This window comes from Pelodiscus sinensis, chromosome 9, assembly GCF_049634645.1.
Source record: "Pelodiscus sinensis isolate JC-2024 chromosome 9, ASM4963464v1, whole genome shotgun sequence".
NCBI classification, from domain to species: Eukaryota; Metazoa; Chordata; order Testudines; family Trionychidae; genus Pelodiscus; species Pelodiscus sinensis.
In genome coordinates, this window is record NC_134719.1 from 34,571,234 (window position 1) to 34,599,140 (window position 27,907).

At 39.9% G+C, this 27,907-nt stretch overlaps 1 protein-coding gene and 1 long non-coding RNA gene across 9 annotated transcripts in view; one reads left to right on the forward strand and one right to left on the reverse strand.

Annotated features, from left to right (window-relative positions):
• EVI5 (ecotropic viral integration site 5) overlaps positions 1-27,907 on the reverse strand; it is a 138,675-nt gene that overhangs the window by 71,751 nt on the left and 39,017 nt on the right. For 6 of the 8 annotated variants that reach the window (XR_012905957.1, XM_075936541.1, XM_075936542.1 and 3 more), the window contains 12 exons: positions 27,442-27,516; positions 26,449-26,574; positions 25,744-25,887; positions 23,289-23,378; positions 23,090-23,187; positions 21,643-21,703; positions 18,406-18,459; positions 15,836-15,868; positions 15,117-15,263; positions 6,183-6,317; positions 3,073-3,213; positions 1,542-1,700 (listed from right to left, as the gene is read on the reverse strand). Coding sequence is in view for 7 of the 8 variants with exons in the window: in XM_075936541.1 (XP_075792656.1) it covers positions 1,542-1,700; positions 3,073-3,213; positions 6,183-6,317; positions 15,117-15,263; positions 15,836-15,868; positions 18,406-18,459; positions 21,643-21,703; positions 23,090-23,187; positions 23,289-23,378; positions 25,744-25,887; positions 26,449-26,574; positions 27,442-27,516 (1,263 nt within the window). In the remaining variant the exon portion in view is untranslated. The remainder of the gene's footprint in view (positions 1-1,541; positions 1,701-3,072; positions 3,214-6,182; positions 6,318-15,116; positions 15,264-15,835; positions 15,869-18,405; positions 18,460-21,642; positions 21,704-23,089; positions 23,188-23,288; positions 23,379-25,743; positions 25,888-26,448; positions 26,575-27,441; positions 27,517-27,907) is intronic. The other 2 variants (XM_075936544.1, XM_075936543.1) reach the window with 1 other exon arrangement.
• The window catches only part of LOC142830584 (uncharacterized), a 101,354-nt gene continuing 74,290 nt past the window's right edge, over positions 844-27,907 (forward strand). Inside the window, exon 1 of the long non-coding RNA XR_012905958.1 lies at positions 844-966. This is a non-coding gene — a long non-coding RNA (uncharacterized LOC142830584). The remainder of the gene's footprint in view (positions 967-27,907) is intronic.

Sequence of the window (27,907 nt, forward strand, 5' to 3'; positions counted from 1 at the left end):
ACTAGGATGACTGGGCCAGCGCGACAGCCCGACAAGCCCTCAGAGGAACAGGTACCCGGGAAGGGGGGGAGAAGAAGGGGCCCAGGGATCGCTCAGGCGGGAGAGCCGCCACGGCCAGCAAGGCCCGGACTGAGCCAATCGCAGCGACGCGGCTGCACTCAGGGTCCCTGGGCCAGGGCGCAGAGAGACGGGTGGGCCTGCGCCCCCTCCCCCCCCCTCACCCCCGGCCGGGCCGTCCCGGGTTCACTCCGGGAGGAGGACTTGATATGGACACGCCGGGAACTGTGGCCTCGCCTCATAGCAAGATGGGGGCTGGGGCTTGCGGAACAGGGCAGGCAGCAGGGAAACCCCCTCCCCCCCCCCCCCGGAGATATTTAAGGGGGAGGGTGTGTAACAGGGCAGCTGCCCTGTACTGGCCCCTTAAGAGCCAAACCCCAGCCTGGAGCAGGCCCGGGGAGTTCAGCCCAGCTGGGCGGCATTGGCCAATTAAGGCCCAGCTGGGGGCTATAAAAGGGCAGGGCTGCTTCAGCCAAGGCAGTGTGAGCCTGGCTGCCGAGGGAGCAGGACGCTCTCTGGAGCTAGGGCAGGGCTAGAGAGTCAGGCTGGGCCAGGACGCTTGGACAGCCAACCGGCCAGCCTGCTAGGCCTGCGGCAAGGCTGTGAGCCTGGCTGCCGAGGGAGCAGGATGCTCTCTGGAGCTAGGGCAGGGCTAGAGAGTTAGGCTGGGCCAGGGTGCTCGGACAGCCAACCGGCCAGCCTGCTAGGCCTGCGGACAGGCCTGCTGGAGAGACACCAAACCCCCGGAAGGGGGGCTCAGAGCGAGTGACTTGGGCACTGCCGGAGGGCAGTGTGGCGAAGAGGGCAACGCGACTAGAAGATTCCAGAGGGGAAACGCCACGTGAGCGGAGGCCTGTGCGGGCGGAATGGACTGATTCCGGGGACAGATGACGGACCCCCGCTACGGTGGTGAGTGACCCCCGCACAGGGTATCACAGCTGAATGGGCAAAAAATTGGTACCAATCCCTTAAGTACTGGCAGCACTCAGCTGATCTGCAAGCATCCTCTGGCCAATTCAGGAGCCAGAATCCTGGGTTATGAAGGAAGGTCACCATTAGGCAAAAACACATAGGCAATTCCCAAAGGGAAGGAAAGAAGCAGATAGTGTTTTTGTCAGCTAAGGGATCATTTACACTTAATAGCTGATTTTAAAATACACTTATTACTATATAAAACTAGACCTGTAAACAATTGAGATTCATTATATTCTTCTGTAATGGAGAGTTCTTTCCACCTTTATATTAAGCAATGCTTAAAAAAAAGTGAGTTTCATATATTGCAAGTCATTGAAAAAGGAGGGAATAGACTGGTTAAGAATAAGACTCCAATTTTAACTGCATGAAAAGCAGAAGAGTAATTGTACTGTCTCATACTATTGTCATTAGTAAAGGCTATCCACAGTACCCCTAGATACCCGCATTCAGTTTGGTTCACAGTAATTTTCAACACTCTGCCATCTCAGTACAAGTTTTCAATAACATACCTGTGTTTCCATCTCTATCATTCTTTGCTTCATCTCTTTCAGATCTGCCTGACTTTCTGCTTCTTTCAATCGAATTGTCATCAATTCATCTTGCAGTTCATTCACAGTATTCTTTCTGGGTGGATCTTTCCATCTTCCAGTAGTGCGAGTTAGATGACGCTAAAATAATTTATAATGGTATTTTTTTTTAGATTATTTCAGGACTGTCCTAAAATACTATTACCTCATCTGCTAAAGAAGGAAGTGCTTCTCAGTCCTCTAAAACAACTTTGAAGTGTAAAACAGAAGATTAATATAACATTACAGTTCACCATAAGAACTACAAATGGTCACAAGGCTACATAGTTTTAAGACCTGAGACACAGTGGTTATGAGGCAGGAATTTTCAATTGGAACAAGCATGAAATTGAAAATATATCCTTATACAAGAAAACTGAGTATTTCAAAAACACCTGAATGACAAGATTTTGCTATGTTTCAACCTCTACTTCAGTGGTTACCAACCAGTAGATCGGGATCTACTGGTAGATCTTGGAGCCTCTGACAGGTGATCTTGACTGGTTTGGCCTAGAGGCTATCAAGTATGGGCACTTCAGCTACCCCTCTCCCTTACTGCTGTGCACCTCCTGCCCTTTGCTTTGGAGCTGCCTCACCCCACACTTAGGAGCTTCCTGCTTGCTGAGCAGGACAGGGGAGGAAGAGGAGGGTGCTGATGTCAATATGCCCCCTCTCCCACTCTGTACCCTCCCACAGAGCAGAGAGGGGGCATAACAGGATTTGGGATGGAATTTGCTGGCTGCTTTTGGGAGTGGTGCAGGGCCAGGGCGAGCCTGCCTTAGTCCCACTGTACCACCATCCAGGAGCCACCTGAAGTAAGCAGTGCCCAGTAGGAGCCCATATCCTGAAACCCTACCTCAGTCATGAACCCCTCCTGCACTCCAGGTCCCTGTCCTAGCCCCAAGCACTTCTGCATCCAAACACCCTCCCAGAGCCTGAACCTAGAACTCCCTCTGACACCTCAACTGTCCACCCCAAGCTCAGCTCAGAGCTCTTCTCACACTCCAAATCCCTTAATCCAAGATCAGAGCCTGCACCCCGACCCTCTGCCCCTGCCTGGTGAAAGTGAGGGTCTCGGAGAAGGGACACAAAAGAGGCGGGGCAAACGTATTTGGATTTGAGGTAGATCTTGAATTGCACTTAAATTCAAAAAGTGATCTTGTGATTAAAAAGGATGGAGACCCCTGCTCTACTTGCATTCACTGAAGTAGGTCCTTACTTTCACTTCGTGCCTGTCTACCTCCTACCAGAACAAGTGTTTTTGTTCACAGCACGAGTCAGAAAGCCCTAAGCTACAACTAGAGGATCCATTTTACATTTTTAAAGTAAAACACTTAGTGGCTCTCCCATTTAATATGTCATTTGTGTATAGCTCTAGTTGCCAATCTACTTGACCCCATTTCTCAGACTTATACATTCAGTTGTCCTGCTTTATTCAAATCATTTAAGTTTATCAAGAGGTTTACATCCATACCTGCCAGTGTTCTTCCAAATCCCTGACTTGCTGTCTAAGTTCTTTTAGGCCCATCAAAGCTTCTGCTTCTCTCAACTTCATTGCAATGAGTTCTTCTTGGAGTCTAGCAACATTATTCTCATCAGGTAAAGAACTGTTCCTCTGCAGCAAAGAAGACCCTCTTAAACATTTAAATTGAAGAAGTGTGCATTTAGGAAGTTTTGTTCCAAGATCACCTGGAGTGATCATTATTCTTTATCAAGCATTATGCATGATGCATCTTAAGATGAAACGACAGGCTCTAAAGCTAAATCTGAAACTAGCTAGAATAAAGTATGGTTTTAAAATTAGACAAATAACTTAAGTATGAACTAAAATTACATACCAAGATTTCAGAACACCTGGCTTCTAGATTTCTCATGCTGGAGAAGATGGCATCACTAAAAAGCAGGGCAGGGAGCTGAATTGCTTACACTGTTTCTGATATTAATGATGCCAATAAAAACGCATAGAAAACAATCCTGAAGGCTTTCAACTTTATTTTTGGTAAGAAAGTGGAGGAGGAATAGATTTTATTTTAAGGGTGATTTTGTCATTTGAGCCTACACTACTCGTTAACGAATAAAATCTCAGACTGTTTAATTTTTGGAAAGTCTGTTCATCTTTGAATAAGACAGAAGAAAGGAATATTGAAAAAGGAAGGGTCAATGATGATTCAGAATTGCAGTTGGACAAGGAAACAGATGAAAGAACAGTCAGAAACAGAACCTTTCAGAAAGGGAGGGGAAAAAAGAATTAGTATGGGAGAAATGAATCAAAGAAAGGCTGACCAGAACTGCTTGGAAAAAGTTAAAAACTAACATGGAATTACTGAAAAAAATATTAAAACAAGCAAAAAGTGGCAGGGAAATTAAAAAAGAAATCCACCTCAACCAGAATGATTTGGCCCTACGAAATTCGCAGCTATAGAAAAAGGAACCAAGGACTGTGAAATTTGATCTCCCATATGAAATCTGGCTACTGCAGGGGGGCCACAGTATTGTTACCCTTACTTCAGCACTGCCTTCTGAGCTTGGTGGCTAGAGAGTGGTTGCTGCTAACCACACATGAAGCCCAGAAAGCAGCACTACCACCAGCAGTGCAGAAGTAAGGGTGGTAGGTTATGGAATTGCCACCCTTACTTTGCTGCTGCTGGCAAGGGCACTGTCTTCAGAGCTGGGTTCCCAGTCACCACTCATCGGCCATCCAGCTCCAAAGTTAGTGCAAAAGTAAGGGTAGCAATACAACAACCCCTCTATAATAGATTTCCAAGCCCCCGCCTGATCCTCTTCTGGGTCAGGACCCCCATGGTTACTCCACCATGAAATGTAAGACTTAAATATATTGAACCATGAAATGTAAGATGTTTTTAATGCTATTTCTAGGAAATTTACCAAAATCGATTATGATTTGGTAGGGCCCTATATAATATTTATTTAAAACTTTGTGATTCAATAGCACAGTCAGAATTAAAAGATAGACCAACATCCACTTTAATAGATTCAAAAAAGGTCTCAGACTAAGTGCTATAGCAATTTACAAGTATGAAAACCTACAGTATATCCTTCAGGACTCCTGAATTGTTAGTGCATCAGTGGAGACCCTGGATAATGAATATGGTATTTTCCAGCCTATACTGTCTACTGCAGTAGTCAATGCAACTTTTGGTCATTTTATGTTCTCTCATCCATCCAAGTATAGTTGCTCCAGTCCAGAGATGCTGTATGTAATATTTTAGAAATTAAAACTGGGTTTGATCTGTCCTTATTGTTAGTGTTTCAGAAATATTATTTAAATTAAAAATTCAATATACCATGTCCATGTTTGAAGAGGCCTAAATATAGAAAAATGCTCATCTGAATTTTGGGGTAGGACCCACTTACCTTGAATACTTATTTAAACACGTTACATTTATCTGACCGTTTTAACTGTAATGTTTTATGTCTCACCTTACCAAACACCTGCCAACCCTTTCAGATTATTTTGATTTGTTATGAGTCAAGGTTTCATTTTTTAAAACAGTGTGCCCCAGGTCTCACTTTGCCTCAAATATAAGTTAGATCAAAGTCTTTGTTGTCCGGTAGGTTTGTTCACCAAACAGTCAGCCAAAGCCACCTCTGTTTTAGCCTTCTATGCAGGCTTTTATCTTCTGCCACACAAATACAAGATATATAGAAAAGTATCAGAAAGCTAGTCCTGACCTGGCCTGATATTGCTACTCTATACCTCAGTAGAGTCAGGCCCTCCCTTAGCCTCAGAGGAACCACAGACTCTGATAGGCATCAGAGTCAATCATTATCTGCTGGTTGGGCTGGTTCTTAATTCCTGCTGCTTGGCTTCTTTTTAGACCAAGGCTTGCCAGTCCCTGGCTCAACAGGCCCATTGAGGGGAAGAGTGCCATAGTACAGTACAGTATAGGTGGGAATGCCTCATCACCCAACCAATATATCATTATATTAATCGTTAGGAATTATTCCACTTTATTCTGCAAACTTTTGATGTGCTTCACATTTTTGTTCTGTTGGATATTTTGACAGCTGTAGCTTTCAATACCCCTAAGATGTGGGAGAATGGCTTTGGTTTTCACACACAAGAGACAGTTGAGGTTTTTGGTATGGTGAAGAAGAAGCATTTGTTCCTTACCATTCTGGAAGGCTTCCTGCCCAACAAGCACTTGAAATTTAGAGAAGGAGAACCTAATTTCCATCATACTCCATTCCAGATATCTTTGTCAGCAGTTAGCTATTGATACAGGGCATAGCTATCTACCAGTATATGAACATCAGAGGGGCACATTATATTGGAATTTGATAAAACGATCAATAATTAAACAAAATGTTTATACTACCCACCACTAGACTTAAAACTGATCACATTAAAATGAAATTAAAAGGAGCAGTTCACACCTGAACTATTGTTGCAACATCTCTGAAGGTTCAAGCACACATGATTGCTTTGATTACATTCATTTCAGATTCTGAAGGTTTGAGCTAGAAACCTAACAAGATAAATTTGGGAGCACAATCATTCAGCTAAACTATAGGGACTTGTGTGGTTGTTTATAATGCTATTTTATACTGGTTTTGATTTACCTTTTCCATCTCTAGAACCTTATCTTGCATCTCCTTCAGAGCACAATGGGATTCCGCTTCACTTAGTCTGGCTTGGACCAACTCTTTTTCCAGCTGTAGCACAAAGTCTTCGCTGTAACGGGAACTGCACTTATGCTATAAAATTTGCAAATATACATAATAAAGTGAGAACAGTAGTATGTAAAGGTTTTCACACACTTAAATTGACCTATAAAGTGTGCTCATTGAAGCTGACAGTGCAGCATATACTTCTGCCTACAGCTCTAGTGCACTTCCATCCAGACTTGTAAAAATCACACATCCTAGAACAGTGCCTCTCAACCAGAAACACACTAAATGCACTCAAATATACAGGGCTACATTGTGAGCTCCTTATTTCCATTGGGCTATTTATATATTTAGTATCAATGAAGTCACTAGGAATTTGTTACATAAGTAACTGATCACCAGTGTGAATAAGGGGTTACATCTGGTGCAGTGATTTTGTGATGTGCAAAACCAAGCATTTTATGGAATGACTAACAGCTGTCCTTCTCAGAGTGAGCCTATTAATAAGAAGCCTTTCTCCAAACCTAGAGTCAGCCTAATAGTCAGAAATTTTCAGTATCTTTCAACCTGAAAGATTACCACAGATCTTAGATCAAAAATCATTGCTTACTTCAGCAATATAAGAATTGTTTGAAGGAGTTAATCTGTTTCAACAAAAATAGAGAGCCCAGTTACATCTTAAAGATTAACACATTTATTTGGGCATAAGCTTTCGCGGGCTGGAACCCACTTCTTCAAATGCATGATGTCATCTTCATTCATCTGCCAAAGTGGATTCCAGCTCCTGAAAGCTTATGTACAACTAGAATTGTGTTATTTTGGGACTTCAGAAGAATCCCTTTGCCGTTGCTCCCTTCAGTTGACTTAATCCACCATATTTTTTTAAGCCTACTGATAGTTCTACAAAAGCCTAACCGACTCCATTAATAAAAGGTCAATCCCTGGCTTAGTGGAGACAAGCCTTACGAAGCTATGGCTGTGTTATTTGGAAAAGATGGTTGTTTAAGTCTCCAAGAAAGCAATGGTCTATGGAGTTCTCACATGGATAAGTGCTATAAAAATGCAATTTGACGGTCAACAGTTGAATATAGTTAATGATACCATACAACAGAAACTAGAGGGGGTCTGGAATTAAAACTTTGTATATTGATTTGTTTTAATTAATACAACATCAGAACTATTAATTGTAATACATACAAACAAAAATAATTCACATTTTGCTGAAGTTTTTCTCTAATGATTTAGTTTCTAGATTAAATAGACTTTGCACAGGTACTGAAGCATAAATATGGTAGCATCCTACACATGGAGTAGGCACTGTATACAAATAAGACCGCCTCTTTCTTGAAGAAAAAAACAAAACAAACTATAAACACACAGACACGTAGTACAAGGTAAGCATATGAGTACGTTTATTTTTTGTGTATCAATTAAGTTTGAGTTGCATAACCTTTAAATATAGTGCCTACAATTACCCTCAGGATATGTCTAACACCACACGACTATTTTGGGATACCAGAGGTATCCTAAAATAGCTGCCTTACGTTTACGCACGCCACCCAATATTTTTCGAAATAACAGGAGCGCTATTTTGCCATCCCAGTAAACCTCATTGCATGATGGTTAAGGGATACCTGGAAATAGCACATTATTTCAAAACCTGGCACTGTGTAGATGCGCCAAATTTCAAAATAAGCTATTTCGAAAGAGATTCAACGTAAGATATGCAATTTGCATAGTGCAAATTGCGTATCTTATTTAGAGTTTAGCGTACTATGTAGACATACCCTCAGAGAATAATTTTAATAAAATAGTTCCAATTACATGCCTGCAAGTTGAAAGAACACAGTTCTATAGTGATGGTTTGTATACAAACCTCAAGGACCAACTGTACACAGTTCACTCATTCAAGTGGTTCTGTTAGTTTCAGTGTGACTACTCATTTATTGCAAATAGGAGTTGGCCCTAAACAACTAACACAACAAATGTGTGCTGTAACATTTAGGAAACATCACAAGAACCTTACTGTGATTATCAGTTTTCCACTATGACCACACTAATTGCATTTGTGTTACCTTTCCAAATTTACACTTCATAATGGGCTTATTTCAGAAATATATATCCTATATAACATCTTAATGATACTTGGAACAAGAAATTTGTAACAGTCTGCCCAACTTGCTCCAAGTTCTGTTTAAAATAGGACATGCAAATGTGGCATTGTTCCTTTAGGCTGAAATCCCCATTTAACTTCTTAATGAAAGTTAGTTTACAATAATTCACTTTTTGAAGGGAAAATGAAGACTTGAAGAGCTACTTAGAACACTGACTACCACTTCAAGGACAAAATTTTAAAAAAACAGAAATTCAATAAAGTAGCTTACTTTCAATAAGTTCCTCATTATTTGGGAAGTTTCAGTTCCTTTCATACAGTCCCTAGCACCAAAATTATCCATAACATGTGTCAACTACTCTAATTTGTATGTTTTCTAACCAGAATCACAACAATAACTTAATGCAAGTTCATATTTCAACCCTTTATTTTATTTCACAGCTATTTGCAAGCCATAAATGTGCCTATAACATAACTTAACTTTATATTGATTGTTCAGCATAGTTAGAATTAGGAGCAGATTTTTGCAGAGTTAGAATAAGAATATAATGGAGATCGCCTATCTCCTAGAACTGGAAGGGACCTTGAAAGGTCATCGAGTCCAGTCCCCTGCCTTCACAGCAGGACCAAGTACCACCCATGATGAATTTTTGCCCCAAATGGCCTCCACAGGGATTGAACTCACAACCCTGGGTTTAGCAGGCCAATGCTCAAACCACTGAGCTATCCCTCCCCTCAACAGTACAGCTCTTTGCTTATCAAATGATCATGTATATCTGACAAGATCAGATTTTCCAGAATGAATGACCAGATCCAGCACCATTTTAGATAAACAATTAAAAATCTACTTAAAAGGCGTGATTTTAAAATTAAAAATTTTGCAAAATCAGCACAATTTTGATTTTAGATGCCAGTAACTTGTCCAGGTCATAGGGAAGCCTGTGGCAGAGGGAGAAACTGAACCCAGATCTCTTAGTCTCTGGCCAATGCTTTATCTACAGGGACTCTTGATCCTTGGGAGAGGTGACAAAGATGGATGCACGTACTAAAAATGTGCCTCCAAGTACAGCTCAAAGATATCTGGAGACAAACAAGTGCCAAAACTAGTGAGGTGGATTGTGCTACCGCTCATTTCCATCACAAAGTGGTTTGCACTGCAGTGTGGGTGTATAGAACCAATGAACCATACAAAATGTTCCAGCACTTGGGAAGGCAATCTCTAGTACTTTCCTCAGTTAGCTTCACAAATGGATACATTACTCTAAGTAACCCATTCATATGTTAAAAACTCAGGAACTGAATTTTAGCCATTATGAAATGTCTTTGGCAGCTGCCAGATTGTCACACATGGACTCATTCCACAGGAATGCCTTTGCAGTATTCTACGTTAAGTTTATTGGCTCAGTGAAATCCAGAGCTGCTCTCAGAGTTGCCCTTGGCCAGCAACTGCATACTCAGTGCCTGAGTCCACAAACCAATCTATAGTACTTTTCCAAGCTACTTAGTTTTGGATTCTCCTGGGACAAGTTACATTTTGTTTTAGGATTTTGTTTTAGGATTCTTCAATCAAGCTAAAAAGTTTGCCACTACAAATACTCTATCGTAATAAAAACGCTTTTGTGAATGAATCTGTATTTTTTTGGTCAACACTACTTTTCAGTACCACGTATTTTGGCAGGTGTTCCTGGAAAAAAGCTGCACTCTACAGAGTTATAAACATAATTGAATGCATGTGCATTAGTCACCTTTCAGGAAACATCACTATACATTCAAACGGAGCATTTGCTCCTTTTAATGTCTACTACAGTTGAAAGCAAGCTATGAGCATCTCAAAGACATTTAAAACCATTTCTCCCCAGCTGCACAGTTACATGATTGGAAGGGGGGAGGTTTATGCTGAATACACATTTTATGGTTTAATTCAATTAGACTATGTAATGCATGACAAACTTGCAAAGTCAAAGAAAATTTAACAGGAAATATTTAAAGATTCTTTCCTTTCTCATAAGGTTCAAGTTACTGTGCTGAGTCTAATAGTTGAGAAATCCATATAATGATCCCTAGCTTTTACAAAATAAAAAAAATTAAACACTGTAGCATTAATACATTTGGTTTATAAGGAAAAATCAGAAATGGCCTTATGAGACAGTCAGCTTACAGGATATTTGTTAGTATGAAACTCAGACTCACCTCACCCTCTCTCTATATGTAAAAAAAAAAATCCTGTGGGACGACAGAGTGATGTCATGAGTCACTCTGAGACCCACAGCCCCTCCCTCTGCTTGCAGCTCCTCCATCCACCATGTGGCCTCCCACCTCCACTGTGCTCTGGGGCTGGCGAGCCATGCAGCCTCCTTCTCCCCTCCTCCCCCCATGCTCGGAGGTGGGTGGGAGCCATCCAGCCTGGCAAGGGGCGGGGGGAGCCCACACCTGCTGCAGCAAGGCCTCAGCCCAGCCTCGTCCCAACCCCCTGGTGACTGGGGGGGCAGAGAGCCTGGCCCAACCCCCCCAGCTGAGGATCCTGGGGGCAAGGGACAGGAGGTAGAGCCAGGTCTGTCCTGGCCTCGCCTTCTCCCACCCCGGCAGCTGTGCCTGGCCTGGCCTCAGCCCACCTCAGCCTCTCCATCCTGGGAGGGGCTGAAGGGGGGTGAAGGAGAAGGAGAGAGAAGAGCCAGGGCTGGCCTGGTCTAGCCCCCCAACTTCCCTCCAGCCTTTCCCCAGCGACCTGGGAGAGCGAGGCCAGCATAGCTTCCACCTGGTGTTGCTTCACCCTGGCCCCTCCCAGCAGGCAGGGGGCAGAGGAGAATGACCAGACCTGCCGCAGGCCCTCCCCAGCAGCTGGGAGGAAAGCATGGGCTGACCTTGCCCCGACCCCCCTCCCCAGCAGCTGGAGCTGCCTTCACCTCTTGGAGGAGGGTAGAAGAGCTGGGGCCACCCTGGACCCTCCTCAGTGGCCAGGAGGAAGGGGAAGAGAGCTGAGTCCAGGTGTGCCTCAGCCCCGGGCCCCCCCCTAGAAGAGGGGGGGTTGGCAAGCATAGCAAGCAGGGGGCACAGCCCCCTAGTCCCCTTTAATCTTAAGTGATACTTTGTAAACTACTATCGAATTTTGCGCATAGTTTCCCCCATGCGTCCCATTAAACTTTAGTAAGTTTATGCTGAACTGTTTCAGATTTAATCTTTAAGTTACCCAAAGTTTAGAGAATTTTGACAAATTATTAATTTTTTGTTCTTAGAAATATATTGATGAAAATATAAAATCTGTTTTAATTATCTTCAGATGTCTTCCAGACAGTAGTACCAAAGGTGTGTGTGCTTTTTAAAAACTGTGTTGTATATGGTACAAATGCTACCTATAATCTTTTTATTTCCGAATATAACTACCTTTACAATGCATTTGCTCCATTTCCCCACTTGTCAATCTAATAAAACCTTCAGGCAGTTCATTTACTAATAGTTATCCTACATTAGGACACAAATTATTTCTCAGTCAAATTTTCATGCCAGACTCCTACCTTAATATCATCTGCTATACAAAGAAAAAGAAGATCTTGTTATCCTACATATACACAAACATCACATCTGACGATATTTTAATGAGTAAGATTTTTTAGCATGAAAAGTCATTAGTAATAGTTTCAAGTCAGTTCTGTAACTACTGCATGAAGTGAGTTTTAAGACATTTTCCCTCCTTCCAGAGAGAAGCATAAATCTACAAAAGCTGCCCAAAAAGAGTGTCAATTTTAAAAAAATAATTTATTTTTACTTTCAAATTCCCTACAAATACTTACACTACAGGTTTAAAAATAAACAAAATTAAGGCTACTTGAAGGTTGGGATTCTGGTGCCAACAGGCATGTTCAGGTAACACATACAGCCTTGTGTGTATTTGTAGACTTCCAGAGCAATTGTATAGAAGATACCTCTATAAAATACTTTGTCATCAGTATCTTTAAAAAAATGGCTAAAGGCCCTATAAGCTTGCAATTTCAGACCTTACAACAGACAGAATCAAATCTGGTTAGCATTTGAACATGAGCCAAAGCATCAGCCTTGCTAGCATAACTGCAATTTGGATATTATGTTCTTCCTATCTAAAACTTCTCCCATACTGTCATGTAGAGAAGTTCTCTTTCCCTTTTGAAGTCCATTACAACTGCTATCTAAAAGACCCCTATGTAAATGCTTTTGCTATTCCCTTTGTTATTCTTATGTTCAGTATTTATCGAATTTGGCCCCAATCCTGCAATTTGAGGCATACCGATGCAAATATGCTCCCATACACAGTCAACTGCAGCACAAGGGACTCAGACTCTAAAATATTAACAGCAGGAACTGTACTTTTGCAATTTATTCAAGATATACTATTCAAATATTTATTAGTGTATAATGCCATTCACTAACTTAATTTATCACCAGTAAAATATTCTTGAAACCCTCAGAATGAAGGGCAATAAAACAAATGAAATTGTAAGACTATACTGTCAACAACATACTAATACCTCCATGAGTCAGTCACATGAGTAAGCAAATGCATCAAAATGAGATTCCTCAAAATTTTCCTATGAAAGTTAGATTTTTTTTTTTGAACTTCAGATTTTAATTGTATTAACTTCCAACAGATGGTGCTCTACATACATGAAAATTTTTGCAGCTATAATCAATTCCCCATGTTAGAAAAATGTTTACCGTGTAAACCCCACAAAACAGAGTCATTAAAAAATCCAGAAAGTGCACTTGGTTAATGGGATCATTAGATGCAACATATGGCCAATGCATACCAAATTTCTTTACAAACACACAGTGCTTAATCTTAACTCCAACCACAGATGGATCAATGTTCTCTGAAGATGTACTCACACAAATAATGCACAAATCTGCAGGTGCGTAAGTGAAAGCATACAGCTGGAATCACGGTTGTGGGTATGTTGATTTAAAGCAATTTAGTATGTGCACAGAGATTACAGGGCATGTGCCTCTCCTCTCACTTCCTCTGATCCCCAGGCCTCATGGTCCCAGCTATATCCATCCCATTCTCCACCTACCAGCAGCCAATCCTATGTGTTTACTTCTCCAAGGTGCTCCTGCCCTGAATGCTGAGAGACTGAAGGGGAGTGAAAGCAGTGATGCCAGAGCGTGTATTTAATAAGGCTATGGACAAAGTCTGTTCACAGTGGCACCAGTGGGGGTGTCCTCTATGCCTACTATTCTTGTTGAACTCCTCCCTCCCCTGATGCCTAGAACACTAGAGAGCACATGTGCCAAGAAGACCCTTTAAACACTGTTTTAGAGAGGGCTAGTTTTTAAGTGTCCATCTGACTAGAAAAGTAACTGAATAATTAAATTCACGTGGCCCCCGCACAAGTGAATTTAGCCCTCACATTTAACAAAGTGAATTGCTAAAGATGGATTTTAATCCCACTTTAATTAGAAATTTAAATGCAACACTAACTATGGAGATGCTAGGATCTATCCAGAAACACATTCACATACAACCCCTTGTTTTCTGTTGGCATAAAAGGATATATTTTTGAAAACTTAACAAGTGGCCATATGTATAAAAAGTTTCATTTCACTGGAAAAGGTACTTACTAGAATGTTTTAAGTTAAAAGAGCCAGAAGAACTTCATTTCCAGGTTCCATTTCTTATTGTTTCTTAATGGGAAACTTGCCACAATTAAGCAAAGTGATATGTTACATGTCAATTAATCAGAGCTCTCTTCAGTATTCTATTCAGACTACATTTTCTTATTACAACTACTCTTAAATGCAATATTGGGCATTACAAATAGATATTGCCTATGCAGAATATGCTTCAATTTCTATTAATTTGTATTCCAACTATAGTTAGGGTATACAAATTTACCTCTCTCAGACTGAGGGAAAGCTTTCCAGATAACAGCAGCTAACATTTCCTGAGCTTTAGGGAAAGAATATAGTGCATGAAGCTGGTACTGGAAATAGAACTAGTCCTTTCTACAATTTGATAAGGTTTCTTATTGATAGTATTTGATTGTACAACTGTTTTAGACATGTGCCAGAAGTGTCAAGAGCTCTGGTACTTTGTGCTGCACCGTCTAAAGAGATAAGGGAGTTTATATGCTAGTACCTAACTTTCTTAAATGAAAATTAAGACTGCGGAGGCACAGCTATATCTTTCTGGAGAAAATATCCAATGCTCAGAGTGGCTTAGAGTGAAATGACACTTCAAATCCATTTTGTAGCAATGACCACTCAGTAAAACATTCATATTCTACACAAAAGCTTAGCTACAGTTTACACACCTACTTGATTTCTAAAAGTAATTAGCTAAAATATGCTGAAGCATAGTCAATATACTTCATTTAGTAAAGTGCTTTTGGTACAGCATAAAATCTTAGCATATCACTACACCTACAGATGACATTCTACTGACTAGATTAGAGAAAGCTAATCTCAGGTGGTAACAACATATTTAAGTAGATAGAAAAGTTAAATTTTAACAAGAAGCTAGGTAAAGGTAGTATCAATCCATTCTCATGTAAATTCTGGACTTCACATTTGAAGACCTTCAGAAAAATATTGAAGGAAATATAACAAGTTTATCTGATGTGTGCAAGAGAGACTAAATTAAACTTGTTTACAAGTATGAATTAACTCATAACCCATGCTATTAAATAGCATATCATTCTTTCAAGTTGAATTTTATATAATTTCATGAATGCACATAGTATGATTAACAAAATATTTCATCAGTGAATGAAAAAGATGAGATGAAGTGCTACCAGTCTTCTTACCCATTGTTGTTGCTGCTGGAGCTCCCTGATGGTATTCTCAGCTTGCTCCAGTTTAGTAATGGCCTCATCACTCTGCTGTTTGATGGTGGCTAGCTCCCGTTTTATGAGGTAGTTTTCCTCAGCCTCCTGGGCCCTTGTCACTTGTCCCTTAGGACATAATTTTCTTTTTAAAGCAGTTGAGGACAGATCCAAGACAGACTGCCTTTGTGATGCTTAGCCATTTACTTTGAAATATTAAATCTCAAACAGCACAGAACTTAGTTACAATTGATAATAATTTAGTAAAATGTAGCAGTTTAGTACTGCTCTAATTTGTGAAATTAAGCTTACCATCTTTTAGCAAGTTCAGTTGCGTACTTGCATTCAATAGAATTCAGTTCATGCAATATTATTCTGTTATACATGCAGTTTGCTAAGAGTTTTCAATGTACAGTTTAAGGGTAAGTGTTAATACAATGTCACAGAATCCATGGATTACAAAATTGCACTAACAATTTCACGTTAGAAAAAATATTACAACGTGCAGATGAAAGAATTGTCTATTTTTAGCACCTAAAAATAAAGAAAACTCTAATGAACTCTAAATATTTTATGTCCACGTTAAGTAGGTAGGATTACATTTAAAAATAAATGCATGTAATTATCCATGCATTAAATACAGAGTTTTCTGTTTTGAGGGTGAGGGGGAAGATAGAAGGTAAAATACTCAAGGACTATACCTGTATCAATCTATCTGCCAAGGAAGCACTTTCCTACAAAGGAAAAAATTTAGATAGGAATATAAGGGAAAACAAAAACAAAAACAGAAGAGGGGTAAAAGTGACAAATTAAGACTCAAGAAGGAGAAAGTCAAATTCTAACCACTTTCCACTACCTTTTCATACAATTAATACAACTTTGTTTGAAAGTCACTGCAAAGATTACCTTCTGTATCAACCTACAGCATTCCATCTTTAACAATATAAGGAGATCCTTGAAGCTAAACTAAGCATTTAAAAGTTAGCTAGACGAGATGGTTATTTTGATGAGGAACATTTTTTTATTTAGTCATTTACGCTAGATAATATACAGAATATTTCAGTGCACTAACATGAAGGTAGAGTACTTGACCGATCCTTAAAAGGAGGGCATAATCATTCAGCTATATGCAGACTCATTTGTGAAATACAAAGACTCCCAAAAGGTAAAAGTAAGAAAGTTAAATAAGAAATGTCAAGCATGATGAGCCAGTGACTTATTCTAAAACAGGTTTAGGAACTAATAGTTTGCATTAGAAACACTGTAACACTAACTTAGCTTGCTAGTTTAACAAAACTTGCTTAAGCTCTGCAATAAAAATCAAGTTAAGTACTCTAACAGGCTTTCTATCCAAGGAATTTCAGCTTAGCCAAAGAACCACATTGAACCTTTTAGGCAAGTGCCATTTCAAGCCTATTCTCCTCTAATGCACTTACATATTTTTCTGATTCTCTGTGACAAAGTATACAACCACATGCAAATTACTACTTTCACACAAAATATATAACTAACCTATCAAAAGAAAGTTCAGTCACATTAAGAGAAGGAAAAACATCTTTTCCCCCTCGCAACAGGTGCTCTACCTACTGGTTTACAATAGATTACTGTTGTACAGCTATTTCCCTATTAAGAGGGAATCACTCTCAAACTAACAGAATTGTTAGGAAAACCAAATACACTTAAGAGCAATCACTTCTATATGAATATCCTGTAGATGAAATGCTACAGCTATTGCTTGAAATACATAAATGCACTCATATTTCAATGTACAGAAAGCTCTGTTTTAGTAAACTTTTATTCAAAGCTCTTAAAAATTTCTTTACTTTTATTTGTAAAACAGATATTCAATAATGCAAAATCACTTCAAAGCCTTCTAGTGATTCATTGCAATCAACCTCTAGCAGTCTCAAAAATAGGCTTCACTTTTTATGCAACTGTTGCTGCTATGTTAGCAACTGGAAACATGTCCAGTCTTCTCTTGAAGCAAAAAAATTGGCAAGAAAATATTGTTTAATCTACATTGCATTCCTATTTGTACAGCATGGCTTTCTTGCAAGTTCATGTTCTCTATTGCTATAACAAATTAAAATTTGACACACAGAGTTAACACCATCTGTCAAAGAAACTGTCACATCAGTTTACCATTTGAAATAGATTACTTCCCTAAGGGAATGCAAAGCCCCAGGAAATTATTAGTGCACAAAGACCGCTCTACATGTGTTTCATTTAATCTGAACAATTTAATATTGCAAGGAAATATTGAAAGGAAAAACATTTAGATTTCTAAATCCACCCCCAGATCATAGATACAAATTTACAATCAGACCTAGGATCTCAGGATATGGACAGAGAGGTTATCCAAGAACAGCACCTGTATTTTTAGAGCCTTGCATAGATACAAAATTTTGTATCCATATCTGTAGCTACAAAAATAAGTTGCAGATATCTGCATCCACATCCACAGATGCAGATACCCACAGATACAAAGTGGATATCTGCAAGTTTGCACGGTTCTATGTACAAAATATCAGTGTTCACATCCATATCCACGGATTTGCAGGACTATGTATTCTGGCAGTACACCAATGTACTTTTATAATCTGATGTGCTTTCAAATAAAATAAAATGAAATCTAAAGAATCGTATTGAAGTCCAAGAGTTGAAGTCTACAATATTTAGAGCTATCTGAAAGCATGCCAAGTCTTCCTTGCTTAGGCCAATTTTCTAGTGTAATACAGGTCCATCCATCCAAGAGGGCAGAGTACCAGGCATCAGGCTTCCCAAACTGAATTACACTGTGAGCACTGCAACTGTTTACTAAACTTTTGGAAGTATAGAGCCTGGTGAAACCTGCATTCATCTCTACCCTTTTTAACTAGCTCATAGTGAACATTTGCTTGTTCTTCATTCAGCCCTCATCTGCAGCATCTAGAAACTTAAGAGTTTTGATAATTGAGGATCTCCCAAAACTTCATATGTACTCATGTCTGTATTTTGCAGAGATCCTTCTGATGCAGGAAACGCAGTTCCTCAGAGATGAAGTTGGGATTTTTAAGTTATATGAAATTCTACTCATTTAGTAACCTTTAAAAGCAGGTTTTAAACCTTTTCAGGAACAGGGCATTTGTAAGCAGCACCTATATCACTATGTTACTCCCGTTCTATTCAGCTAAGTAGAGTTAGCCAATACTGCAGAATAATGCAAACATTGTAAATGGGTAACAGTTACGAGGTACCCATATCACATATTTAAGTTTATGGACATACTCACTTTTTCTAGTGTTTCAATGCGCTGCTTTAAGAGCCTGTTTTCTGTCCGTAATCTCTGTAAAAGAAGATAGTTGTGTGTGTGTCAAGATATGAACTGAAAACAGACAAATCAAATGACAGCAGAAACACAAACAAGTTTACCAATTTCTTTAAAATATGTATCACCACACTATGAAACATATTATAAATGAATAGAAAAAGCTGTAGTAACAAATGTTCCTTTCACTCCCTCCCCTTTTATCTGAAATAACATGTCCTTGAAAATATGGACTCTGGTTTTGTTAAAGACAGCAAAGCATTCTAACAAAGGGCATTAAGTGTTAGACATACCATAAGCCACAAGAATGGTCTGCCTAACATTTTAAGAGAAAACTACTCAAGCTTCCATGGTAAGCAACACTAGCTTTATAAAATTAGACTGCATAGTACAGACAAGGTTAATAAAAACTGGTTAGCAGAATTTAAGAAAATTAGTGTTATCCTGAAAATATTTTCCATCATAACCAAAAGTAAAAACAGCCCCACCACTTGGAAAGAAAAGGAGTGAGTGGGGGTGGGAAGGATGGGAAGAACATTTCATGCAGGTCTCATCCAAAAACGACTAATGCCAGCCTCCGCTGTAGAGGGCATTTCACCAGCTTACAAAAATGGTCTATAACGGCTCTTCTAATCTCATCTGCAAATGCACAAGTGCATAGTTTGTTCATGCAGTTGCCACAATTGTATGTGAAGCAAATGTGGGCGTTTCAATGGCCACTTACACATGTAATCATGATAATTAACAAAGCAGTTGTTCAAAGCTACACAGGATCAAGTCAAATTTAGACTTACTAAGCAAACAATCTTCACATTAGGATTGCTAGAGGTTTGTTTGTGGTCTTATTTCAATTAGTATAGTACTGCCAAACCTCTTCCAGCACGCCCAATGGGCAAACAAGCCTAAATTTTCAGAAGTATCTAAATACAGAGAAACTCAGTTTTTGAGTGCTCATTTGGACAACATTTTAAAGAGGATTTGTCTTTAGGGAATGCTGAGCATCCACCCTCTCAAAGTCAGGCTCCTATAAAGAATGCGTAGTTATGTGCCCACAATCACACTCAATCTCTAGTCACTTGAAAATGTAGGCAAACATTTATAACAACTTTGCACTTCAACAGTGCTTTTTATCAAAAGGTCTCAACGTATTTTCAGAGTATTTATTACTTCCACATAATGTCCATATGCAGTAGACAACAAACCCTCCCTTTCCCCCATCCTCAGATAAACAGGCACAAAAAGTGACTAGCCAAGACCGCAAGAGTCTAACAGAACTGGGATTAGAATCCAGACCGCCCAGCTTCCAATCCTGCACTTTAGTCACAAGAGCAGCTGCTCCTTTCATTTACTATCCCAACCTGTTCTAAATCCTTGAGGGGGGAAAATATCTTGGCATCTATTTTGTTCTCCCATACAAACTAGTACCCTTTCTGTGATTTAAATATAGGCTTTAGATAGTTTGACAAAGCAGTTAGTCCAGCTGAGCTGTTATTTTGTTTGTGTGTTTTACTGGCATGTGAAAAATGACTGTTTGTAAGAGTATTATGGAGTTCATTTTAGAAATGGAGCAGCATCATGTCTGCCTATTCACTGAATGCTCAGCCAGCATCTGCAGCACATGTGCCTGTAGCGAGAATGAAGTCTGCAATGAATACAATACAGACATCAGGAAGAAGGGATTGAATAGATTATGCAATAAAGAATACAACAATTGGGAGTTTCACCTCTCTTTTCCAAACAGGAGTCTTGCTGGAAGCAGCAGGATGGATGCCTACCACAGAAGTGAAGACTTTTTAAAAGATGCCTTGTTTATAAGTATCAGAACTGTTTTATTCATGCTCAGCCTTTTCTCTTATTTCAGAAAGGACATATTACCCTAATACATGTTACAATAAATTAACATTACTAAAAACAGATTAAGTTTGTGCAGCCATCTGAAACAGTTTCAGTATTTAATCCTGAATAGCCTATCATAACCCAAGTTAGCAAATGTGTTGCATACCCCATGACATCTCCCATCACCACTTGGATTGTCCCCTAACACAATACTGGGAGTTGTTTTTAGAGCCAAAAGATGTGGCTCTCTTTCACACATCTCATTTTAGTGGTTGAAGGAAATGGACATGGATCAAACCCAAACCTAAGTAAAGGACATCAGAAACACGCAACTAGGCAACGTTTAAAAATCTGATTTTGTTATTGATTTTAACATCCACCTAATGATCTGCATTTAAATATTTGATCTTGGCAAGACTAAAGATTTGATTTTCTTTTCACTTAAGTATGTTCACATTTCTTATGGTTGGATTTCAAAAGTTGACTGCAATATTCCAAGTCTCTTACGATGATTTAAAAATATCTTCACCGACTCTGCTAAATTAGTGACAAGCAACAAAACCATGTGCCACAAACATGCAGAATTTGTATGTGTAGCTGAATAGAGATGGCAGTGAGAAATGAGATAAGTGTTTGTGATGGCCCATGAATGCAAGTTAATATATTGACACCAATGAAGAAATGGAATCTATTTCAAATTCAATACTATACTGTCCAGCCAATTAGGCTAAGCAGAGCACAAAAACAGCAAAAGCTTGTTTTTAAATCAGTAAAGCAAGCATATACAATAAATGAATACATATAAGAAGCCCGTCAGTTAGTAATAACATGCCATGTTTGCAACGACTTTTCAGAGAAGAAAGTTAATTCCAGAAATCAAGGATGAAAATGATCAGAGCACAAATCTGTCAATATTTTGCTTTTGATATCATGTCTCAATACATAAGAAATTTAATGTCTCACCAACAGATGACACACTACTCATACATCTCAGTTTTTTAAAATGAGTGTTAAGCTTCTTTCCTTACATTTACTTTTTCAGCAGACCCTCTCGAGGAACCACATGTAGATCAGCATGCTACAAATTTATTTGTAGCTAGGCTTTCATTGCCAAAAAAGCAGCATTTCATAACATTTCTATACTTTTCTTGTTTATAGAAAATCATAATGGATGTGTTTCCAAAAGAACTCCAATTAAGGGAAGAAATATATTACAAGCTTCATCTTCAAGCCCACAGCCCAAGTACAACTATTGTAATTTTAGTTGCTCATTAAATCCACCCTTGCAAATACCCCAGATCAGACTAGTATCCCACCCGCAAGCCAAGTCCTTTTCAGACATTTACATTGTTGCTTCATGCTTACTTTAATTTCAACTTGTTCTTCCATTTCTTTAGTTTTTATTGTAGTGTATTCCTTTTCTAACCTAAAAAATAAAAAATAGTAAGTACTTATTAGAAACATTACAACTGATGTACTTCCTGGAATACAGATATGCCCAACAAGTTACAACAGAAAAGTTTACATTATAGATGGTTGACATTTACTTTGTTTAATATAACTGCTTGAGAGTTGCATATAGGTTTTTCCTTAGAATAAACTAGCTGAAAAAAAAAATAGCGCATCCTCAAGTAAAATAAAAGCAGCTAAATATCTGGTGCTCAATCAAAACCCACTGAACTCAACAGATAGACTCACTGATCTAAATGGCTTTGGGTAAGTACTCTAAAGCCTACTTAATACCCCAGGATATTGACCATTCAACTGTTTTCATGGACTTGTGTGGTACAAAAAGACCTTTTTTAGAACTGGCACTCATTTGAATTTTTGCAGTTGATGAATTCTGAGCTGCCATGTAATTTATTAATATTGTATGTCAGAATGATTATGGGGATGTTGATTGTATAAATACACTGAGTTACCACAATACAAAAAGATGGCTGACAGACAATGCCAGAACTATTAGCTTTAACAATTTTGACTCCTCTCTGACCAATCTACAAAAATGGTCTGGATTATGAGGGTGGAAAGTGTCATGAATGCAGAGGAACAAAGGAACATCTGGTAGGATTCAGGGGTACTAGATTGAGACACACCCTTCTGAGGGTGTCTGAAAGGTAGGTAGGCAGGCCTAGGTTACCTTAAAGGAATGGGAGATGAACTTAGTCCGCATCTACATAGCAGGCAGTTATTTCAAAATAGTGTCAAAATACTATCAAGCTGAAGAACATCTTACGCAGCTCCTGTAAACCTCATTGTACAAGAAATAAGGGAAGTCAGAGGAACAGTGATCTATTTCAAAATAAGTGCTGTGTAGATGCTCCCTATTTCGAAATAAATTATTTTGAAATAAGATACGCAACTGATGTAGCTAATTTGCAGTCATCTTAATATATACAATCCTCACTGTTTCATGAAAAATTTTCTAGAGGTGAAGAATCCAAAGTCAGAAGTATGAATCCAAGACTAATATTTTTCAAACTGAATTTTATATTTGTGTACACTCTCCATTTACAGAAATCTATAATTTATGCAAATCTTGCCATTTTTAATAAGTATTTTTAGATTAAAATTATAATGTCATACAGGGGAAAAACAAGTAGTAACTGTAACCAATACAAATAGCAATTACTAGTTTTAGAAGAATTACTTCTAAACTTGATCAAACTTTGTACATGTTATGCACTAGATTGAACATATTTACAGTATAAAATACTAGAACTACTAAACAGGGAAAGCTCCAACTAACACATTCAGCAAGCATGTTCACAAAACAGGCACTCTTGGCAAAATCTGAAGATGTAGCACCTACTTTTTCATCTTTTTTGCATTGTATTTGACTTGGTAAGATGCTTGGATTAGTTTGTCTGGGCCACTGACAAACTGATGTGGAATGACCTTTTGAAAGTGCTAAAAAGCAATTCAGACAACATAAATAATTATTATTGGCAAATACATATATTCGTGGCTTTCAAATGAGCTTTTAATACTAGACTGTAAGTTTAATTTACCTGTAACATCCCTTCCATGTCAAGTTGCATTAATTCTGCTTGGTTCATCTGAAGAACAGCTAAACCTACACGAAATACTATTTCTAAACCCTGGAAATAGAAGTTTAAAAAAAAATAAAATCCAAGAATTCCTTAAGGCATTGTCAACCATATAGAACAATACCAGTTTACACAAGGGGACAGAGAGCTGGGCTAGCATCCTGGCCAAGTTCCAGATTAAGTTGTGACAATATGCTTTCCTAAAATACCACCTTAGTTAGTCTGCCTTGTATTTTTCACCTCACCCTAAATTAAAGAGTGAAGATTAACACTGCTAAAAAGTTACTATACCCACCTCAGAAGTGGCAGCTTTTAATTGGCTGGTGAAGTAAGCCCACAGAGACAAAGGGTATTAATGGCTGAATATGTATAGTAAAGCCTTGTATGAACCAGTTGGTAAAAATAGAGCACCTCTCTTTCAAAAAAGATAATTTATCTATATTATACCATTTCTGAAATAATTCAATTAGCTATTTCAGTAGTGGTTTGTATCTATAGGGGATGTTTGATATGTTTACAGCATTGATAATATGTGCATAGGCACATAATGGCTCTAGAAGTTGGGAGTCTGGAGAAGCCGCATTTAATGAGAGAAATGTTACCCCCTGAAGTATAAAAAGATCAGTTCCCACAGGGTTGTATCATAGGATGGATCATCACCAGGCAGCTGCTGTGCAGGCCTCCAACACTTCCTATGCCTCCTCAAGCTCTCTCAACTTTGACCAGAATACGGTATTTCTGCCCATTGAACTCCATTTCTTTATGGAAAAGAGTCTGACGTTCTAGCTGTTAAGTGGACACTTTTCTACTACAAACCACTGCTGCCTGTCATCTAGAACATGTGTTAGGTTTGGTTAACATTGCACTGCTTTCCCTGCTTTGAGACTTCTGCTCTGTGACATAAGCTCATCCAAAATATATTAGACTGTACAGGCAGTCCCCGAGTTACGCAGATCCGACTTACGTCGGATCCGCAGTTACGAACGGGGCACTTCCTCTCCCTGGTCTCGAGCAGACCAGGGAGAGGAAGCAAAGCGGCGGCGGAACGCGCGGCCAGCTGACAGCCCAGAAGCGTCTGGGCTGTCAGCTGGCCGCGCGCTCCGCTCTGCTCCCCCCCCCCCTCTGCAGACCAGGGGGAGGGGGAGCAGAGCGGAGCAGAGCAGAGCGGCGGAACGCGCAGCCAGCTGACAGCCCAGAAGCGTCTGGGCTGTCAGCTGGCCGCGCGTTCTGCCGCTCTGCTCTGCTCTGCTCCGCTCTGCTCCCCCTCCCCCTGGTCTGCAGACCAGGGGGAGGGGGAGCAGAGCGGAGCACGCGGCCAGCTGACAGCCCAGACACGTCTGGGCTGTCAGCTGGCCGCGCGTTCCGCCGCTCTGCTCTGCTCCGCTCTGCTCCCCCTCCCCCTGGTCTGCAGGGGGGGGGGGGGAGCAGAGCGGAGCTCGCGGCCAGCTGACAGCCCAGATGCGTCTGGGCTGTCAGCTGGCCGCGCGTTCTGCCGCTCTGCTCTGCTCCGCTCTGCTCCCCCTCCCCCTGGTCTGCAAACCATGGGGGGGGGGGAAGCAGAGCGGAGCACGCGGCCAGCTGACAGCCCAGACGCATCTGGGCTGTCAGCTGGCTGCGCGTTCCGCGCTCTGCTCTACTCTGCTCCCCCTCCCCCTGGTCTGCAGACCTGGGGGACGGGGAGCAGAGCAGAGCAAAGCCGCGGAGCCCGAGGGCAGCAGGATAGCCACGGCGCGTCTGGGCTGTCCCGCTGCCCGCGTGTTCCGCCGCTTTGCTCCCCGTCCCCCTGGTCTGCAGACCAGGGGGACGGGGAGCAAAGCAGAGCAAAGCCACGGAGCCCGAGGGCAGCAGGATAGCCACGGCGCGTCTGGGCTGTCCCACTGCCTCCGTGCTCCACGGCTTTGCTCCCGACGCCTGTGGTACAGCAGCTGGGGCACTGCCGGTTGGTCCCGTAGCGCCGCTCTGGGTGCCACTGGACCAACCCAGCAGCACCCCAGCTGCTCTGCCCCAGGTGTCCCCTAGTCAGCAGCTGCTGAAAATGACCAGTGGCTGACTACAGGAAGCCCCTGCCCCGGGCTTCCTGGAATCAGCCGCTGATCAGTTTCAGCAGCAGCTGACTTGGGGATGCCTGGGGTTCTTAAGTTGAATCTGTATGTAAGTCAGTTCCGACTTACATACAGATTCAACTTAAGAACAAACCTACAGTCCCTATCTTGTACGTAACCCGGGGACTGCCTGTACTTCACAAAATATATAGCAAGAAAGACTGGTTCCCTAACAAAACAATGAAATAAAAACATGCTTTCTTTCAAATCTACATGCAAGACTCCCTCAGAGAAGTAGAATTTATACCACTACCTAAATGACAGAAATTAATATCTCTTGTGGGGTGGTGAAAGTATTACAGATGTTTGCTTACCTCAGACATAAAGATATCAAATATTCTTGTTGCAATTGGTAGTGGAAAAGTTGTAAGAAAGATAGTTAAAAACCATGATGAAGCATACATAGAAGTATGGAAACTCTGAGACTGAAAATGCACATAAAGCTCTGGTAGTTGTTCCTGGTAGAGAAAATGAGAAAGTACATATTAAACAAGAGTTAATGCCATCTCCTACAGTTAATGGGGATAAAATTCACTGACATGCACAGAAGAATTCGTAAACTACAAAAAATGTATAGGTGTGTATACGGATTATGTACAATTACAAAGAAAAAGATTAAAAATAACAGGTACTCTATTACATGAGGATTTATACAAACCAGCTACTGCATGACTGGGGATAAGAAGCACATAGCATGCAAATTACATTTCTTGCATCTTTCTCTGAAACCACCCATTGTCAGCGACATTACACAAGCAAATGGACAAGTCTGATCTAGTATAGTCATTTCTACAGTTGTAAATACTAACAATTCCTTAGGAAAAAAAGTAAATCTCCCCCTTTTACCTGACTCATTCACTACAAGTTCCTTTTTCAGTTTTTTTATCTGCTTTAAGCACAGCTTATGATCAAAGCTTTTGCCCAATATCTGCAAAAATATTTTGTACTGAAAGTACACAACTGAAGTAGACAAATAACTATGTAAGATGCTATACATACATACCCAAACATACAGTTACCTGTATCATGCATTCAAACTGGTACATACAAAGGCCCAGCTCAGCCATACTCGGTTTAAAGAGTTCTCTAAGTCTGTAATCTTGCATTAATTTGACAAACACACAAAATGCTTCTTCTTCTGGCATCTATATTAGAAATAAAGTCACGATGAAAACTTTTGGTGACAAGCCAAATTTTTTGCTCAATTTTTTAAAAACATTTTAAAGGGGACTATAACACTTATTATGGTTTACCCAGAAAGACACTACATAACTACTTAAATTAGCCAAAAGAATTACATGTCCCTGTTCTGACAATGAACTTAAAATAATCTACATAGGAAACACATTTAATAATGGATTCTTCAATCTAGCAGAGAAAGACTGAAACAATTCAATGGCTGGAAGCTGAAGTAGACAAATCTGACTGGCATTAAGGTAAACATTTTCAAACAGTGAGAATAACTATTGGAACAATGTACCAAGGAATTACAATATTTTCTCCATCACTGATTTTTAAATCAAGAAGAAATTTTTCCTAAGAAATACGGCTATAGGCATTATTTTAGAGATGATCTATGATTAATATAGAAGGCCAGACTAGATAATCACAATGGTCCCTTCTGGCCTTCCAGTCTATAAAACCTGTTCTATTCTAGAGCAGTATGGCTCTAAGAATGAAAGAAACAGCTCTGAAGTTTGGTACATTAATAATTCCAATTAAACTTTGTGGTCACCCAAGTTTAGAAATAAATAAGTGTTTCCTCTTCATTGAAAAAGGTCACTTCTTATACAAAGGGAAGGACAGAAGCAAGGAAAGCAAAAAATAATTTGATTTTGTTAAATAACTTTAAATGTCCTTGACTAGTGAAGTATTTGGCAGTCCACTGCCATGACGAGGTTCTGGAAAAGGAAATCACAGAAAAAAAAATCCCATCTCATGGTACTGTGCCATGTTCTGCAGTCTAGTAAAACATTATAAGTTACAAACATTTGATGTAATTCTTGGTTTACCTGCATAAGCAGCAGCCCAACTATAAAAGCACTTCCTTGACAGTATCCAACCTCACGATCCACTAAAGAATAAGCCTAGAAGATAAAAAAATCTTTAAGATTTTGAAAGCATGCTTATTTTCACACCGGTTGCTGTTTTTCTACTTTTGTTTCTAGCTGCTAAAAGTAGGTCAACTTTTATTCACCCTTTTCAGTTGGCAGAATCTTAAAATGACAAGAAAAATGACTCGTGCTTAAACTGAACATAACACTCGACTGGTGAACCTCTGAAAGAAAACAGACATGGTTCTTCCTGTTGGAGCAGTCATCTGACAACTGAAGCTATTTTGGATCGGCATCTAAAGAGCAAGCATCCAAGGGTAGATTAAAGGTTTCAAAGATATTCATTCTGGAATGAATATTTTGAATATTGCTCTGTCTTTAATGGATTCTAGTGTAGCAAGACTAACTCCTATGTCAACCACAC